The sequence below is a fragment of the Sus scrofa genome, chromosome 8, assembly GCF_054392235.1.
Source record: "Sus scrofa isolate SSC_HxYL_T2T_F1_AM1 chromosome 8, Sscrofa_HxYL_maternal_Yorkshire_Landrace_v2.0, whole genome shotgun sequence".
NCBI classification, from domain to species: Eukaryota; Metazoa; Chordata; class Mammalia; order Artiodactyla; family Suidae; genus Sus; species Sus scrofa.
The window spans coordinates 72,379,951-72,400,507 of record NC_139390.1 but is presented as its reverse complement, the minus strand read 5'-3'; the positions used below and the strand labels follow the sequence as shown (position 1 = coordinate 72,400,507).

At 38.3% G+C, this 20,557-nt stretch overlaps 1 protein-coding gene across 8 annotated transcripts in view; it reads right to left on the bottom strand.

Moving 5' to 3' along the window:
• YTHDC1 (YTH N6-methyladenosine RNA binding protein C1) overlaps positions 1–20,557 on the bottom strand; it is a 58,680-nt gene that overhangs the window by 21,155 nt on the left and 16,968 nt on the right. For 4 of the 8 annotated variants that reach the window (XM_021101399.2, XM_021101400.2, XM_021101401.2 and 1 more), the window contains exons 1-4: positions 14,620–15,020; positions 3,617–3,718; positions 2,922–3,250; positions 2,363–2,801 (exon numbers count right to left, since the gene is read on the bottom strand). In XM_021101399.2, the coding sequence (XP_020957058.1) occupies positions 2,363–2,801; positions 2,922–3,250; positions 3,617–3,718; positions 14,620–14,647 (898 nt within the window). In that variant the 5' untranslated portion in view covers positions 14,648–15,020. Of the gene's footprint in view, positions 1–2,362; positions 2,802–2,921; positions 3,251–3,616; positions 3,719–14,619; positions 15,021–20,557 lie in introns of those variants that run through there. The other 4 variants (XM_084972412.1, XM_084972413.1, XM_084972414.1 and 1 more) reach the window with 1 other exon arrangement.

The window sequence follows — 20,557 nt, the reverse complement described above, 5'->3', positions numbered from 1 at the left end:
TTATTCTCCAGTCAAAAAAACAAGAAAATCATTTATCAAATAAACCTGTAACCACCACCAAAGTTTGTCACTTTTGTAAGGAAGTTACTAAAATTCTGAGGTAAAATAAACCGAAATCTAGAAAATCTATAAGAAAATAAATCATGATCTTCTGTATTTAAAAACTGAGATCTCTTAATGAAGGAGTTCCAGATCCACCCCATTTTCCTTTCATACACTATTATAAAGAAACTAATCCATGATTTAAAAAAATAGTAATGTCCTATATACTAAATACAGTTTCTAAAACATGTTCCAGGGAGTTCCCGTTGTGGTGCAGTGAAAACGAATCCAACTAGTATCCATGAGGACGCGGGTTTGATCCTGGCCTTGCTCAGTGAGTTAAGGATCGGGTGTTTCCGTGAGCTATAGTGTAGGTCGTGAGCTATAGCGTAGGTCGCAGATGCAGCTTGGATCCCACATAACTGTGGCTGTGGTGCAGGGCAGCAGCTACAGCTCGGATTCAACCCCTAGCCTGGGAACTTCCATGTGCCATGGGTACAGCCCTAAAATGCAAAAATAAATACATACATACATACATACATACGTGTTCCACATAAGAGCTCTTTTAAGGAAAAGCCACAAATTTTTCTTTAATAAGGGAAGAAAGTGTTCCAGGTATCTCTTTTAAAACTATAAATCTCTTAACAGTTTAAAAATTCAGGTTTTATAAAACTATTGGCTACCATTCAAGCTGAAATGTCTTATCCACAAAAACAAAGTAACTTGATAAGTTTCAGCATCTAGGAGCTTATTAAAAATACAGATTATTTCAGACAGTGCACGACTAAAACGGTAAAACTCTGTAATAACGAAATTCTAACTATCAAGAACAGGATCTTTATTTCAATGTTTAGTACACTTGGCCTATGTAGCATAACAGGTTGCATTTTTTTTTTTTTTTTTTTGGTCTTTTTAGGGCTGCCCTGTGGCATATGGAGGTTCCCAGGCTAGGGGTCGAACTGAAGCTGCAGCTGCAGGCCTACACCACAGCCACAGCCACACTAGATCTGAGCCACATCTGGAATCTACACCACAGCTTATGGCAACGCTGGATACTTAACCCACTGGGCAAGGCCAGCGATCGAACCTGTGTCCTCATGGATACTAGCCGGGTTAGCTAACCACTAAGCCTCGATGAGAACTCCTCTGGCTGCATCTTTCATTAGACAGCCATGAGAGTATAATCACATAGTGGCCTGGGGTCTCTCCTTGCTCTAGCCATCTGAATTTCTCCCCAAAAGAGGGCTCCTCCACCTAGTTAACTGTAACTACTCAGCATTTCTACATTTAAATCTCAGGGGCAGGAGTTCCCGCCATGGTGCAGGAGAAATGAATCCGAGGAACCATGAGGTTGCAGGTTCGATCCCTGGCCTTGCTCAGTGGGTTAAGGATCCAGTGTTGCCAGGAGCTGCGTAGGTGGCAAACTCAGCTTCGACCTGGCGTTGCTGTTGCTGTGGTGTAGGCCAGCAGCTACAGCTCTGATTAGACCCTTAGCCTGGGAACCTCCATGTGCTGCAAGTGCAGCCCTAAAAAGACAAAAAGAAAACAAAAAGTCTCAGGGGCAGATAGAAATAAAGTGGCAGGGCATGTAGTACTGAAAGAATGACCCAAGATGGCTCCTACCCAGCCCCTCCAAGAATTTTATGCTCTTATTTTTCATCTTGTACCTTCACACCCAGCCCTCTAGAGACCCCGATCCAGTCAGTCAACCCACGGGTATAGAACTGAAAGAAAAGCTATGCTCCCAAGATAAAAATAAGTTGTTTTTGTTTGTTTTGGCCACATGTGGACGTTCCCAGGCCAGGGATTGAACCCATGCGCCGCAGTTCAATGCTGGATCCTGAATTTACTGTGCCACAAGAAACTCTGAAAGTAAGTTGTTTTGATTTTTGTTGCCACACGATGGAAATCTAGAGGCATTTAACATGAAAATATTGTTAACGCCTAGAAGACAGGTTCCACATGAATATACTTCAAGTACATCAGTGTTCAAATAAGCTGTTGTTTAGTATGGAAATCTAAGAATAACATTAAAACCTCAAATACATTTCCTTAAAGAGAAATAATTAGACTAACATACATTTATAATACAATTTGTAGCTGGGAAACACTTTTACTAAGCTATGTAAACCTTATTCAAATGCATTTATAATACTCAAAAGCATACCATGTCAAAAAAAAAAAAAAATCATAGGGCAGTCTTATTAACATTCCCCCACTGCCTCAAAAATTTTATAATTCAATTTAAGCATGTTCAAGAAAAAAAGTTAAGTCAATCGGAAAAAAAAAAAGACAAACCTTTACACATAAAAGTCAGTACCTGATCCATCTGTGCCTGAACCAGATCTGACAGACCCATCCGTGAAGGAAACAGACTCAGAATCAGAGTCGCTAGCCTCACTTCGAGTATCATAATCATTTCCCTCTTCCTTCTGGTCTCTCTCATCCTGTTCATATTCTTCTTCTTCCTCCTCCTCCTCCTCCTCCTCCTCCTCTTCCTCCTCCTCCTCCTCCTCTTCCTCCTCCTCCTCCTCTCCATCTTCATCCACCTCTTCATCTTCTTCTGCATCTTCTTCTACCTCTTCATCTTCCTCCACATCTTCTACCCCTTCCTCCTCATTCTCCGTGTTGTTGCCTTGCTCATCAGAAGAACCACTGCTGCCAGTCTCATGATCAGAGCCATATTCTTCAGAGTTCACTTCTTCCTTAGAAGACTGGCTGGATCTGCTTGCACGTCTATCCACTTCAAGCCCAATTCTCTGATGTTTAAAGAAAAAGGGAATCAGCAGTCATATAACAGACAAGGTCAGAGTGAATAAATAGTTCTAGCCTCAAAAAAGAATTGCTTTCTGTCTTATATCTGTAATAGTATTTACTACCTCAGAACCATCTGGTGTAGGGGATTTGACCCTCCTTTCAGAATCCCTTTTCCGCAGACAAGTTTTTTCAGGTTGACTCTTATAAGGTTCTCTGGAGGCACTGCTTGACAGACGAATCTTCCGATCAGCTTCTATACGCTTGTTTCTTTCAGATCTTTGATACTCCTCATTTTTATACTCTGTGACTGACTTTCCTTTTGTACTAGCCATTCTTTTGTTATTGCTAACTGATGAGCTCAGTGGCTTAGAAATCAACTGTCTTGAATGAACAGAAGGCTTCTGTCGCTTTGTGTCAGTAGACTCCATTCGGTCACTTTTTCTTTTTGATCCTTAAGAATAAAATTTAAAAAAAATATATAAAAGAGTTTGAGTATTTGACTTATTTCAACAAAGTTTAACAGGTAAATCTATCGGAGGAAAAAAGTCTCATTTCTTTAAAATGTCCTCTGAAGTATTTTTACTCCAAAGTTAATCATAAAGAAAATACAGCTTTCAAGCACTGGAATAAAATCATTTATTTGAGACATTTCAAAACTTTAAAAAAAATATATTACTTTTATACGGAATTGGGTACCGTTTGTTATGATTGTGCTTTTGGTGTTAAGCGCCATAAAGAATAAGTACAAAAGCAAAGACTCTAAGAAATTAAACTGCTATTTACACTGCTATTTTTAACAAAAATAAATCTTACATACCCTTTTTCTCATTTTTATCTTGTTCACTCTCTGGATTATATAGTTCATCATCCTGTTCCGGTACTTCAGTCAAAATATCATCTAGAACATTAAGTTCTCCATCTGAAAGCAAGAAAATTAAAAGTAATAGGGAAAAACCATTATTGTCAAGCATTTATTTTTGAGTATTTACTATGTCAAAACTACAGAAATATGGGAGTTCCCGTCGTGGCGCAGTGGTTAACGAATCCGACTAGGAACCATGAGGTCACGGGTTCGGTCCCTGCCCTTGCTCAGTGGGTTAACGATCCGGCGTTGCCGTGAGCTGTGGTGTAGGTTGCAGACGCGGCTCGGATCCCACGTTGCTGTGGCTCTGGCGTAGGCCGGTGGCTACAGCTCCGATTCCACCCCTAGCCTGGGAACCTCCATATGCCGCGGGAGCGGCCCAAGAGATAGCAACAACAACAACAACAAAAGACAAAAAAAAAAAAAAAAAGACAAAAAAAAAAAAACAAAAAAAACTACAGAAATATGAGACCATAACCTTCAAGGAGCTTTTATTTCAGGATCAAGACAAGAATAATTCCTATAAAATCATACAAGGTAAAGGATATGATACAGAGCTCTAATCTATAAACCAGAAGTATATTCCCCACAGGGTATAAAAGGATACACTGGGGTACAAAAAAAAAAAAAAAAGTGAGAACTTCTGTATTTTTATCTCATCCTTTAATTTCTAATTTTTGTAACTGCTTTAGAATGTGCACAATAAGTTAGCTAAAAAGACACGTGCATAACTTTTAAATAAACATACATTCATCAAAGATTGTGAACTCTGGGAAAAATACTTATTGGTTACCATTTTATAGTGGAGAAATATGGCAGACTCCAGCTTAACCAAGTAATCAAGTTAACTCTCCACTAACGGGTCAAATCAACATCATGGACCCCCTATGTGATACACTATGAATAGAGCAATTCCATGATATGCCTATGCAAACTGCAAAATCTGAACCTATACATAAGGAAACAAACCCAAATTAAGGGGCATCCAAAAAATGCCAATGTTATGAAATACAAACACTAAGGAAATAACTTCAAATTAAAGGAGATAACTAAATACAGGGAGTTCCCATTGTGGCTCAGGCTAACCAACCTGACTAGCATCCATGAGGACACAGGTATGATCCCTGACCTCTCTTGGTGAGTCAAGGATCCGGCATTGCCATGGAGCTGTGGTGTAGGCTGCAGGTGCGGCTCATATCTGGGGTGGCTGTGGTGTAGGCCAGCAGCTACAGCTCTGATTCGACCCCTAGCCTGGGAACTTCCATATGCTGTGGGTGTGGCCCCAAAAAGACAAAAAAAATAAATAAAAATAAAAATAACTAAATATAGTACAACATCTGGGACGTAAGTGGAAAAACTAGTGAAATCTAAATTAGGTCTATAGATTACGAGTAGCAATGTTAATTTCCTGACTCTGGCAGTACTATAGTTAAGAAAAAGAGCATCCTACTTTTTAGGAAATATGTTAATAGTATTTAGGGGCAAAGAAGCAACATGTACACAAATGACAAAATGGCTTAGGAAAAAAAAACATGTCTACCTGCATATATCCACATACATATACTGAGACAGAGAATATATAGAAAGAGGGAGAAAGAGAGAATTGGAAAGACAAATGTAGTAAAATGTTAACATTTGTGGAATGTAGTTGAAAAGCAAAAGAATTCTTTGTGCTATTCTTACAGCTATCCTGTTTGAAACAATGCCAAAGTTAAGTTAAAAGAAGAAAATTACAGCTGGACTACACAATCAAAAACATTTGAAGCTGCTGGTATGGACTATAAATGTACAATTTGTTCAAATAAGGGAACTATTAACTATAATTTATATATTCAATGTTCATGAAAACTTAGAACCCAGTTTTATCACCCCATCCCCTTCCCCACCCCCTATCAAGAAGACAAAAGAAATTTCAGAAATACATACTAATGTGTATTTACTACTTTAAACTGTTGTGTTGTGTTTGTTTTTAAATAAGGCACTAGCTAATGGTAAATGTTTCAAACACTAAACATCCTGGAATCAAAAGTACGTTTCCAAATGTACCCAGAGAGAGGTACCGATGAGACCAGACAATTTTACATATGGCTCGAGCCCCAAAGCAAAACTCACTCAAAGTATAGCAGGGGTTATAGGTTAGATGGGATTCAAATTTCCCCAAAGATGAGAGAAATCTGTGACTGACGAGAATTAAAACAGACAATGTAGGCAGAATAAGAAAGCAAGGTTCCCACACAGGATAAAGAAAAGCTAACAGTGCACCTTCCTTGGGACTTGGGAGTCACAGCTGCCACTTCAGAACATCTGAAAATTACATACATGTGGAATAGCACAGTAACCTGATTTCTCTGGGCAGCAAGAATGCTCTGCTGTACTTTTCTATTTTTCTAAAATGAATATATACTATACAGACTGTTTTCATTTTTACTTATTTTTTACTTATTTTTACTTATTTTTTAAAATGTTATTGAAAATCAAGATTTGTCAACAAATAAAGGCTTCTCTTATCCTCTGGGTTCATGTTTTCACTGAGGAAATTCCCTCAAGATCCGGCACAGTGGCATTTCTGGATGTTATATTTAAATAAATTAAAAAATATCATTTGATTTTTTTAAAATCCAAGTTTCTCAGCTATTTAATGATTCATGGATGAAAGCTTTCTAGTCAGTAAAAAGGTGGGTCCAATAACCTCGAAAAATCAAATACATTTGCAGAACCAAAAGAAAAAAAAAATCACAGCAAAATAGGCAATTAAGTAAATACAGTGCTACACACATCTTTTCATGAAATCAATAGTTCTTAATTAGAAATATACACCCAAAAGTTTGAGCATTCACATGAAATGACACACTTTTATACATGCTAATCTAATATAAAATGAAAGGACTATGCAGGCTAATTAAATCAATTTATATTCCAGACATGTTTAAACCACGGTTTCCCCTAAAAAAAAGGTATTATTGTCTTAAATGGCTTTAACAAATAATTAGTCCAATTCAAAGATTGGTTGCAGTTTTAGAAAACACCTACACATTTTTAAAATATTAACCAATGCTTACCTTTCTAACATTTTATCACTTTCATACATATCATATATGACACACACAAAGTATGTCTTATATCCAACTCTTTGCAGATAAAGAAATAAAGGCTCAGAAGTTCAAGTTGAGCAAATTCACCTGTCCAGAGTTCAGGCTTTCTAAATCTAGGGTTAAATTTGATGGGGAACATTAAAACCGCCTTGAAACAAAGTATAAGAAAACAAGATTGCAAAGTGTCCCTGAAAGGTGCCATGCTTGAGATTAATCTCACATAAGCGCACCAGAAAACTGTCTTAACACAACTAGAGCACCTTAATTACTTAAGACCAACCATAATAGCCCCACTCAATGAGCTACAATTTTTTACCCATATTCTAATCCATGACATCAATAACCTAACAGTGGTTTTATCACAATATTGGCAAACTAAGACCTGCAGGACAAACTCAGCCCATGGCCTATTTTTGGCAAATTAAGAATGAATGGTTTCTGCATTTTAAAGGTTGCATTTTTTTTAAAAAAAAAGGAAAGAATATTTGACAAACACCTTATGTGGCCCACGAAGTCTAAAATATTATTTTCTATCTGACCCTTCACAAAATACTTGCCAACCCTGATATATAAAAGATCATGTTTTAAATTACTCCTCTCCACCACTGAAACTACTCATACATTTGGTGAGGTATTATACGCAAGAGAAAGAGATTAGTATTTGGAAGAAAACGCAGGTCATCATTAAGAGGTAGGTATCCTAGGCAAAGTCCTAGTCTGAGATCTTGTTTCTTAGTCTCTGATAAGAGGCATTTTGATTAAAAAGATCAGTGTTTGGGGAAGGAACAGGAAGGCAGTTAATTGACCTTCCTGATGAGCTTTTCAATCTATAAGCTTTCCCAATCACTATCAGATTCTAACAAACCCTGTCTGCCACAAACCTTTTATTAATGACTAGGCTACGTGATACACAAAATCTGGTCCAGAACATAAAACAAAACCCTCTTTTCTCAATAAGACAAATATACAAATGTTCCGAATATCTACTGCTATAAATATATGCTACACCAAAACTTGGTGACTTAATACAATCATTTATTATTATTGCTTATGGTTCTGAGGTTCAACTAGGGTGTCTCATGGGGCTACAGCAAGCACTAGCTAGAATCATCTGAAGGCTTGTATGCCTTGGTCAGAAAGACTCAAGACAGCTGGGGCACTCCTTAGGACAGTCCTTTCTACAGGGATTCATGAGAGCTTCAAGGCAGACAGACCTCTTACATGGTGATTTAAGGTTCTACAGATACTCAGCCCAACATACACAGGGCCAGGCAGAAGCTCAGCAATACCACCACAGTATTTTATTCAGAGACAATCACTAAAAGTCTACTCAAGTTCAGAGAGGAGCCAAACCATGGACTTCACTTACTGTTGGGAGAAATGTCGATGTTTTCAAAACTACCATCACCTGCTTCGTTTTCTTTAAACTTAAGGATTTTAATTATAAATGTAAAATGTGTTCTTAAAAACCAAAATGTAGAGGTAAGAGTTTGGGGAGTTCCCTGGTGGTCTAGCGGTTAGGACTTGGCACTTCCACCATTGCAGCCAGGGTTCAATTCCTAGACTGGGAACTGAGATCTCATTATGAGGCTGTGCACGCTGTGCACGAAATTTCATAGTATTGGGTGATAAAGCTAACAAGCTGCTTCCTCCGACAACCTCATTCATAGGTTTTATAGAAAAAATATACTTTGTATGGAGTTTAATTCATTTTTTCCATTTAGAATGAATTAGTTATAAAGGAAGGATTATTTTAGTAGTCTCAGAAACTACCACTATTAAAGACAATCATCAATGGCATAGCCTTTTTGGAAAGAAATAATCATCTGTTTAAGAGAGTAACATCCATTGGATCTTTAGCGTGATTTTCTTAGTAAACTACTGTCTTAAATCACTCTCTTTACCCTAAAATTTAATATTATTATTCTGTATAGCAATATGTATATATCCAGTTTCTGCACAGCAGTCTGACAGCAGCACCTTAAGAACACTATCGATAAAATGAGCAAAGGTTAGCAAACGCCAGATTCAGAAGAATTCTATGAACACATTTCATGTACTAACTACAAAAATAAGCTGAATGCAGTATTTCTGAGTCAAATAACTTCACAGTCTATATAAAGAACTATACAGTCTTTTAAAATCCTTTTAAAACCCAGAAAAATGTTATCTTAGATGCCACAACAAACGAATTTTTTCACTTTATCAATGCAACAAGTTAGCTCAAATGCAACACAAGAAAACAAAACAATATTTCCATTTACAGCTAAAATTCAAATCCATCCAAAGTTATATACTAACAGCCTGAAGGATGAATCTAGCTCCTGGATGCTTTGTTTTTGAAAACTTCAAGGATTTAACATAATAATCCAGACCCTACATTAAAAAAAAAAAAAAAAAAAAAAAAGACTATTTGATCATTACAGACCCAAACTCTCATTTGCAAACCATCAGCTGGAGCAGTCCTAAAGGTCTTAAGACAAAAAGCAGGTAATTTATGTCAACGTTTTGCATGAGATAATCTGGGTTTATGCCCCATTTATCAGTGTACTTACTAACATTGCCTGAACATAGACCATGCTTACTCTTATTCTTTATAACCTAATACTCACCATTACTCACTGTATTGAACGAGTACTTGATCTGCCTAACTCTAGAATGCATATAAACCTGCAACTGCTGAACAACACTGATGTTAAATAACTGCAAATAAATTTAAGGTTCAGTACAAGACATGGAGGCACAGGATACCAAACTCCAGTTTTAATACATACCACACTTTGTGAAAGAGTAGAAATACTAAGGGGGACAAGGCTTCTCAACTCCAGGGGATTAAATGCCTTGACAGAATGCTAGGATCATGTCAGATCTAATGAATTTTCAAAAAGATTCTCAAATTCAGATTTTTATTTGGAATTGTCTTTTAAATGCTACCTCAATTAAAAACAACAAAGCAGACTGCTGCTAGTTTGATTCCCCCATGAAAATGCAATCATCTGCGAATATTTTTCATTCACAATATATAATTATGTTTATGGACTTCATCACTGATGAAGTGAGCACAATCTTAGTCATTGTCACAAACTATTTATTGTTAGCAAACTGAGTTTTGGGATAAAGGTACAGATCCATGGGCACAGGAAGCAAAACAAGGAAATTAAAAATAAAGTTTTTAGAGCTTTTCAAAACTATGCTAAAATTAACAAGTCTTGTGTTGCTTGACTGGGGCATTTTTGTTTGAGTAAGATAAACATGGGAATGTTAAAATCTAACTGGCTTCAAAATAGTTTAACCTTTAGAAGGTTATGCACTGAACAAGTATTCCAAAATGAAGCCTAAAGAATTAAAGTAATGTGACTAAAATCTCAGAGCTCTGAATCCAAATTTAGTGATCTTTCTTTCCATATCCCAGAATTACACTTTAATGTTGAAATTCCTGGCCCAGGAAGGCCACAAACCTTTACTCCAGGGATATCAGTGTAGAAAATTAACCTTTATCTGAGACACAGTTCATTTTTTTAACCCTAGAAGCTTCTGGGTCAGAAGATACAAAGTACTATTTATTTCAGGATCCAGCATCAGGTCAAGACCTGAAATATTTAAAAGAAAAAACAAAACAAAACAAAAACTAGGTGTTTAAATATACTACGCATTTTGTTTTCCAACACAGGGCACCAAAGTAATTTATACTTTTTAATTTAATTCATTTAACAGTCTTAGTGGGATTTGGCAATACAGCAAGATTTCCTGGCACCCCCCTTTCAGTTGCACTTCACATTAGACCAGTCTCTTAGTTACTTTTCTGTCACTCAAAACTGTCATTCCTCTAAATTAAGTGCAAAGACTTGCATTTCCCTTCCCATCCCATCCCAATTTCCTGTCTTCCAAAAATTCAAGTCTAAGGAGAGCATTTCTAATTTTTTATCCTACTTCCATTATGGGTGAAACAATATACTACAATATCAAATATATACTTTATGCTTTATAAAGGCCTAACCTAAGTGGACCAAATCAATCTAACCCTAAGAACTTACTATAATGAGGGCAACAGTATGTATATACATACGTATGTGTATATATAATCATGTGTACCTACTTATATGCACTTGCCTGAATGTGTGTAAATATATTAAACTGAGAAATTCTTAGTTTTGATATTCAGGACTGGTACTCACGTTAGAAGCAGAATTACAGGATATGGTATAGAGGAAATAACTGAAACCATGGTAGGGAATGGGTAGAAATGAAGATAGGTTAAAGAGAAGTTCCCTTAAAAGTGAATTGCTTCCTTTTGGCAAACATTCATATTGAACTACAAATAATAAGATGTACATGTTTTAAGTGTAAGCTCAGCGATATGTTACAAAGTGATACACCCATGAAACACACAAAGAACATCATCTAGACTGTCACCATCTTCCTAGATGCCTCCCTCCAGATAATCCTCCAGGAAAAGGTAGCAGAAAATTATTCTGCCCATTATCACTAGAGATGTTAGGGAACCTTAAATAATTGAAGCTAGTCAGTATGGAAGGTACTCTTGTGTCCAGCTTCTCTTGTTCAATGATATGGTTTGTGAGATGTATTTTTTCTACTTTGACCCACAGGTTATTCAGAAATGTACTGCTTAATTTTAACACATTTGGAAGTTTTCTATCATTGATTTTAGCTTAATCCCACTGAAGTCAGAAAACATTCTTGGTATTATTTCATTCCTTTGAAATTTGTTAAGACTCACCTTATGGTCTAGAAAATATTCTATTTTGGTAAATGTTCCACTGTATGAGAAAAGAATATGTATAAGAATGTGTATTCTGAAATGTTGAGTACAACGTTCTATAATTTCCAATTAGATCAAATTTGTCAATCCTAGTTTTCAGTCCTTCTCCGTGTTTATACTTTTTTTGTTTGCTTGTTCTGTCAATTACTGAGAAAAGTATGTTACATTTTCCTACTATCAAAATAAATAAATAAATATTGCTAAATTTAAAAAAAAAGAAATTCTTAGTTTTGGACATCAATAGCAAATATCACATAACCAATCAGTTATTAATGAAGTCCAACCTTGAGTTAATGATTTACAACCTTCTAAATCATTTACTCAAGGCACCAAGACACAATCATTGTACACCAAGAACCTGGTAAACTAGACACACTCCTGCCCTTAAGGAGCTTCCAGTCTGGTAATGCAGAAAACATATTACTCTTCAAAGTGGTAACTTATTATCCACATTTTAGGTATATTAAACTTGTATAACTGTTCTTCAGCGAGAACTTTATTAGAGCTTAAGAAATAAAATGTATAAAGGTGTTTATAATAGAAAACATGTATTTTCCTCCTCAAAGAAAAATGGTATTTAATATTAGTTAACACCACTAACATTTCAACATCTTCCAAATCCATTTTTTGGACAAAGACTCACCAAGGGAATCAGAGGGAGCTGGCAATTTCTCCAGCTATAGGTTTCAGCTTCTAAGTATGGGTATTACATGAGCATTTATAGATGATAACATCTGCTTATTACACAGCTAATGCCCAATAATCCAAGGATTTTGTAACTGAAAGTTTTTTTAACTGTTCTGTGATTTATAGCAAACTTCTGCAACTTAAACTCATTTCATATCAAGATCTTATACCATTTATGGACGCTTTTAAGAAGGGAATCTAAGTTTTGTGACATGTCCAAAATTCTTACAGGGCTTATTTTTATAATTACCTAATGTTTTATATAAAATAACTGTTGACAATAAGTATTTAGCTTTCCACTTTTGCTGTTCAACATGGGAATAAAGAGTCGAGTACTAACTCTAATTCCAGCTATTATTCCAGCTGTTTCACAAATATCAGGTAAGTGAGATACCCTAGGCCTGTCTCATTTGCAAACTGGTTTATTCTAGAAACCTTTCCATTCCAAAATTAAATAAGCAATTACAGTAAGATTGCATCTGCTGGCTTTTCCAGTAAACTGGAGACAATCTTAAACTATTAAGATAAGCAATTATATCATAACTTTTGAAATAAAAAGGCTGAATTATGGAAATTAAGTTTTTTAAAAACTACATAAATGTGAGGTCTTTCAAAGATTGAACAATTTATCCTAAGGATTGCTAATAATGGCATTACTATTTACCAAAAGTAGTTACAACGTTTACATACATAGACTACATTTTCATCACTAAATCCATTTCTAGAACAAAATTTTTATTTTTTATTTATTTCATTTTTTTTTGGCCACGCCCATGGCATGTGGCAGCTCCAGGGCTAGGAATCAAATCCTCCACAGCAGTAACCACAACGGATCTCTAACCCATTGAGCCACCAGGGAACTCCTAAAACAAATTTTTAAAAACATCACCTACTTTTCTTCTTCCTTGTACATTACCGTGTCTACCCTACAACTGACTCACAACTATGTTCATGGTTAACAGATAATTAATTCTTGAGAAACACTGAGCTTTATTCATTTTCTATCTAGTTCATCTCACCCACAAACACCATCACCCACTCCCAAACACACAACTCACAATCTGTTACACTCTAACACAATACAGTGTTGACTGAATTCACATTAAGTCATCTATTTAACACTACTTCACTAATTAAAAGCACTTTCTTTTTTTTCCACTAACACCATGCAATCCTATTTTCATATTCCTTCTGGATTTATCAAAGGGGGAGGGAGTATCTCTAGGATTCGTTTAAGGAAAGAAAATTAAACTATTATAACCTAATCATTGTGCTGCCTTCAGACAGGAGCAGTATCTTAAATACATTCCTGTCCACTCCATTTCCCGAGCTTGTTCCAATCCTGGAGCAGTTCACTGGAGACTCTTCTTAAGTCCAATTTAATGTTACTCTAGCCCTTTCAACAAATCACCACCTAAAATTAATTATCAACACAAAAGAGTATATCTGTGAAATACAGGACAGCAGCTGGCCATATTTTTATCAACTATTACCTTTCCAAAACTACCACCACAGGGTTGTTAAAAACCTTGCAGGATCCAGTCTAAACCACCTTTCAGCCATGTATTGATGGGGATCTACTTTTAACATTTCTAGGGCCTGGGAAGTCGGTATTTCAAAAGACATGACATTCCATTCTGGCAACATCAGTTCTTCCCATATTTTAAAGTAATTGTATCCCTCCGACTCTCTATGAATTACATCCATTTGTTTCTGATTGTACCTCTGGGGGTACGCACAACATGTGTCTATCAGAACAGTGGCTAGGATTTTTTTTTTTTGGCTTGGCTTGGCTTGGCTTGGCCTAAGTCACATAATCATCTTTCCAAACATGTTTTCCAAAATAAGCATTTGAGGAACCAAAGAGGCCATTCTTGCCATTTTGCCTAGTTAACAAGAACGGGCAGAAGTTAATTTATTGGTAGACATTTCTCGAGATTAATAACCTAACCTATACCACTTCTTAAAGATGCTTGCTTACTAAACTACCATCTTTAATTGTAGCACTAAGGGTTTTCGAAATTTAGCCTAACAAAAAAGGCTGTTCTGAAAATACGCATTACATCCGCATAATACTACCAGGAAATAAACCTAAGGGCCTGAAACTCAGAACAGGCCTAGTCTCAGCCGCGCCCAGAACAGACAAACGTTAAGTAAAGAAGAGAATTAGGATCAAAGAAAAACCCATGGCTAGATGAAGTGTTAGGTCATATGGAGATTGAGGACGAAAGGGGAAAGGGCAGGCCTGGTCTTTTCCAATGAGTCCAAACGTCTCGAAGGGGAGACCGGCCCCGCGCGGGGCAAGCTAACCTCCCCACCCCCAACCCACAACGACGACCCCGGCTCCGTCGACCTACTCCCGAGCCCCGCCTCCGCTCGTCACCTTGCTCTGCACTAACCTTTCTCCTCTCGGCTGTCGGCCGCCATTGCTCCCCTCTTGTTTCCGCTGCTGCCACCGCCGCAGCCGCCACCGCCGCCGCTTCGACGCGACTCGCGCGGGCGCCGCAGCCGCGGCAGCAGATGCACAGGCGCGTCCGTCAGTCCGTCCGCTGGGCTGCACGCTTCGCACCTTAGTCTCCACCACTCTACCCTTCCCGACTCGCCTTTTCTCCCCGCTTCTTCCCTTTCTTCCTTTCCCCCTTCTCTCCTTTCACTCCGGCGTCTCGGATCCTAGGCCCAGGATTCCCGTTGGGGCTTGGGGACGGGAGGGGTCAGGGGGAGGGAAGGGAAACAGACGGCGATGGCGGGCGGCGCTAAAATGGAGCCTGCTTCCTGCGTGAAACAATCCCGCTCCCGAAATGCCCTGCGCTGTTTACGCTTCTTTCCTCCCTGGGAACGTCACAGTGCGGAGAGGGGCGGGAAGGGAACGTGACTAACGTCATCACGTCGCCCCGCCCCCTGTAGGGCGGAAGTCCCTGCAAAGAGTTTTGTTTCCAGCGGTGAAGTCTCCCTACTTAGTTTTTCGGCGCCCAAGCTGCGCTGCTTGCTCCCAAGTGGCTTAGTTTTCTCACCCGAAACGTCTATCCAAAGATGCTTCCTATTGCTTTGGCTGACAGCTGATTCAGTTCTGGAAATCGGAGACCTATTTAGGACAAGTCTGGGCGGGTCCTTTTGCAGCCACTACTTTATGCTCCGGGTACCAGATGTACTTTCTTATTTGGTGCTCCAGACGCGGCGCAGGGTGCAACCAGTTCACTTGTCACAAAACCCTACCAGTTTTGTTTTTAATTGGGGAAAGGAATTACATTGTATTTTAATATAGCTTTGTAAATTCACACAATAAATTTGATTTAAACGTTTATCAAGGTCCTGGGAAAGAGTTGATATAAACATACTATTCAGATATTAAAACTAGGGAAGGGACCAAAAATTACTTTAGATGATATGTAAAGATCTGAGAGGAAAGGAGTTCCCCTCGTGGCGCAGTGGTTAACGAATCTAACTAGGAACCATGAGGTTGTGGGTTCGATCCCTGCCCTTGCTCAGTGGGTTAACGATCCAGCGTTGCTGTGAGCTGTGGTGTAGGTCGCAGACGCGGCTCAGATCCCACGTTGCTGTGGCTCTGGCAAAGGCCAATGGCTACAGCTCCGATTAGACCCCTAGCCTGGGAACCTCCATATGCCACAGGAGCAGCCCTAGAAAAGGCAAAAATACAAAAAGATCTAAGAGGAAACTTGCTTAAAGTTCATTGTCCAAAGGAATAAAAAATGTAGTTTTGCTTCACTGCTCCATAACCGAGTTTTACAAGGAAAAGAAAATTTGAAGGAAAAAAAAGTAATTTTGTTATTATATATATATATATATATATGCACACACACTAATGATAAGTTTAGAGAAAGACAAGTAGTCTACAATGTCTTGGTCCTTGATTGCCCTTTTAACATAGAAACCAAACTGAAGGCAACTGGATGAATTAAGCAGCGTGAAAACATAAACAGAGATGAATAAACAGTTATTTGGAGTCATTTGGAGGGTTTTGAAGGGAGAAAGGAAATCAATTCAGTAAATCTAAAATCCTCCTATGTATTGGATGTTTGGGAATCAAGAGTGAATAGAACAATATTTTTGCCTTTAAGGAATTTTCGATATGTATAGGGCAGAGACAAGATAACAGGCAATTAGTGTGTAAAAATAATAGCTAAAAAATGTGTGTTCTTACTCTGTGACAGGTCTGAGCACATGACCTATATGATCTGACTTCATCTTCCAAAACTGCCATTTTTTTTAGCTAGTATATTCCTAGCTCTATATTACTGATAAGGAAAGTAAAGTAATATGAAATTAAAGTACCCAAATGATAAGTGGTAGTAAGGAGCATAGCTCTAATCCAGGCAATTTGGAGGCAGCCACCGCCCACTTCATGACACTGCCTTATGTAGAGTAAGCTGAGAAGTTATTGGAACCCTTAGGTGCATGCTACTCAGACCAGTGAGGAATACAGAGTAAAGGAAAGCTTTCTGTAGAAGGGAAAATAAAGCCTAGTTGAGCTCTAAAAGCCTCTTAGCCTAGGTAGAAGGGGGAAGGGTGGTGGGCAAAAGAATGGTTTTCATGTAAAAAAAGTCCTAGGTGGCCGCACTGCCCATGGTTCAATTCAGGTTCATACTCAATGGTTATGTGAGAAGAAGCTGAATCAAGAAAAGCATTAGACTGGAGCTCAGCAGAAACAAATCTGACTACTATCCATGAATACACAGGTTCAATCCCTGGCCTCGATATGTGGGTTATGGATCCAGCATTGCAGTGAGCTGTGGTGTGGGTCACAGACACAGCTTGGATCCCCTAGCCTGGGAATTTCCATATGCCACAGGTGTGGCCCTAAAAAGACAAAAAAGAAAAAAGAAAGAAAAGAAAAGCACTATATGTGTTCTACTCATTATTTCAGTCAACTAATACTTAATAAATTTTGCCCCAAATGTTGTAATAGGTGCCAAGGTTAAAAAACATATATGGTATTGATCCCAGTTTCTCTCTTCAGGTAGTTCAAGTTTGTGCTCTAGTGAGGGAGACAAAGCATAAGTAAACCAATTAAAAGTTATGATGAATTCTATGAAAGAAATAAGAGGCTAATAGGGCAAGGTGGGAGGAACAGGTGGAGGCTTTTTGCATAGAAAAACTAAATCATCTCTGAGGAGGTGAAGTTGAGACTGAGTCATCCAGGCTGACAACAGCACGATCAAAGGCTCTGAGGGAGAAAGAGGCCTGGGCGTGGTCAAGGATCTAAGGAGAGCACCAGTGAGTTGCCACCAGCCAGCGAGTGCGAGTGCAAGAGGAAGTGGTGAGGTAATGTTTGAGGAACAAGTCGAATCTGAGTAAGGGCCAGGTCAGGATCCAGCCTAAAACATCTGTGGTACAAGATCTGCAGGGAGACAGAATTGCAAAGTTGAGGCCGCTGGAGGGTGGGAATGGAAAACAGCGCAGGCTTTCTACAGACCCACACCTGTAAAATGTGCAAGTTCAAGGAGATCAGCACTCCTCAGAGAAAGACAACAAAATCTGGAGTCTCTGAAATATATTTTTCAAAATATTCAATATAAAATCAGGTCAGGGCTAGGACATATAGCACAGGTTGCAAATGGGTGCCTGCTTCGCTAAGACTTTCCTTGAATCAGAAGTGTTTGTGTGGAGTTCCTGTCGTGGCACAGTGGTTAACAAATCTGAATAGGAACCATGAGGTTGCAGGTTCAGTCCCTGCCCTTGCTCAGTGGGTTAAGGATCCAGCGTTGCCATGAGCTGTGGGGTAGACTACAGACTCGGCTTGGATCCTGCGTTGCTGTGGCTCTGGTGTAGGTTCAACAGTGGCCGCAGCTCCGATTGGACGCCTAGCCTGGGAACTTCCATATGCCACGGGAGCAGCCCTAGAAAAGCAAAAAGACAAAAAAAAAAAAAAAAAAAAAGGTTTGTGTGCTTTTATTAAAGCTTAATGCCTTTAATCAGAGCATACACTTTCCAATATGACATTTCCTCCACCATCTCTCTCAATTGCCTTATCCTTGACCAATATTAAAGTGTGTGCGTAAATATATATATATATATATATATATATATATATATATATATATATAATCAAGTGTGTAGATTCAGAAAAAAAAAAAAATGGTGGTTGGATTCTATTGCACCAGGAAAGTTATGTAGAGTGAGAAGTAGAGGAGACGCAGTCCTGAGTCTTAGGGAGTATTAATAAAGGGAATATACAATATGAGCCTAGAACATCTTGTCATATTACAAAGCTGAAAGCAGCAATCAGAGAATGCTAGGGTCCTATCGAAATATGAGACATTTTGTGTAACTATAAAGATAAAATTACATTGGAGTGAAACATATCAAATATGGTTAAATCTTTAAATTCACAATATTTCAAAAAATGCACCAATCCCATTTGAGTGATGCTAGGGAACCTGTTCATTATTTTGAAAACTAATAAGCAAAGAGAAATCATGTATCCTGCCTTTCCAAATAGGACTGTATCTCACAGTTACCAAGCAAGTAATTGATGAAGGAAAGTTTCTCTTTAGGGAAGTATTCCAGCTAATATGGGGCCAGGGTGAAGCAATGATAGAAGTAAGACATCATCATTTTATAACCATTAACAAAACATGCAGATCAACACAATGGTTATTAATGGCTGCTAATCTGTATTAGCAGAAAAGCCATCAGATGTTACATGCCTCCTAGGGGAAGTACACCATCTTACGTTTCATTATGAATGAAGTAATATTGCCAAAAAAATTAAACCTGAATCTTCTAAAGACTTCTGTCAAGGCTTCTCAATCAGGGAGTTATTCTGCCCCTAGGAACATCTGGCAATGTTTGAGAAATTTGTAGTTACTCCAAGGAAGAGTGTGCTCCTAGAATAGAGTGGGTAGAGGCCAGGGATGGTGTTAAACAACCTAAAAGGACAAGGAAAGCCTCCCACCCTCACCCCTAACTGTAACAGAGAACTATCAGACCCAGATGCCAATGCTGTTGTGCTGAGAAATCATGCTCTAGGCCACAGGCGGAGCACAAGGGACGATGTTGAGCAATCCCACATAAATGCCATCAGCAAAGTCCAAACAATAGGAAACTATAGGACTAACAAGCAGCTGTCTTCAAAAATAAGTTGCAGTGAAGGAGGAAAGAAAACAGAGATGTAATCTATACATTAAATTTATGAGATATTAAAAATATTAATGATTGAACATAGTGATTAAAACCAATCATGGCACACGGATGTTATGAGTTGAATGGTGTTCCCAAAAATAATATGTTGAAGACCTAACCTGCAGTACCTCAGAATTTACTTATTTTTTGCTTTTTAGGGCCACACCCACAGCATATGGAGGTTCCCAGGCTTGGGGTCAAATCAAACCTGCAGCTGCCGGATCCTTAACCCACTTAGCGAGGCCAGGGATCAAACTGGCATCCTCATGGACCCTAGTTGGGCTTGGTAACCACTGAGCCATGACGGGAACTCCGAATGCAACCTTATTTAGATACAGGCTTATTTCATATGTAACTAATTAAGATCAGTTTAGAGTGGAGAAGTGTGGGCCCTTAATCCCATATGACCAGTATCCTTAAAAGAAGAGAAGAGACACAGAGACAGAAGCTCATGGAAGATTTGGCCATGGAACAAATGGGACAAATGGAGGGATGCAGCTAAGGAACTCCAAGGGTTACAGGCAAAAACCAGAAGCTAGGAAAGGCAAATGAAGAGTCTCTGGTACAGGTTTCCAGAGGAATACAGCCCAGAAGCATCCTGAGTTCAGACTTCGAGCCTCCAGAACTTGGAGACAATAAATTTTGTTGTTTTAAACCACCATCTTTCTGGTACTTTATTACAGCAGCCCTCTGAAACTATTGCCATGGACCTTATTTAGATCCTGATTTGAATACATGGATATACTTGCACACACACAAACATACACATGTGCATCTGTATCAGCACACTTAGCAATACTACATGAATGATGATTTTGAAGGAACTGCTATTAATATTTTTAGTTAAGTTGTGTTTAAAAAAGAATTCTTATAATTTCAATATACACTAAAATATCTACAGATGAAAAGGCATGGTATCTGGGACATGTTTCAAAATAAACTTGCATAGGGCAGCAGGATTGGGGTGGTATCATGTATGAAACAAATCTACTCATGAACTGAAGACAGGTGATGCATTCATGGAAAAACATACTCTCTAATTTTTTTAATAATTGAGATTTTCTTCAATAATTTTAAAGTAAGTCAGAGCAAGAGAAACCTGCAATAAACTGAAATGTCAAAATGTCATTTTCCCTAACACGAAGTAACTGAAAATAATCTTTAAGGCAATTAGAATTCTGTATGTAGTCTATAGCC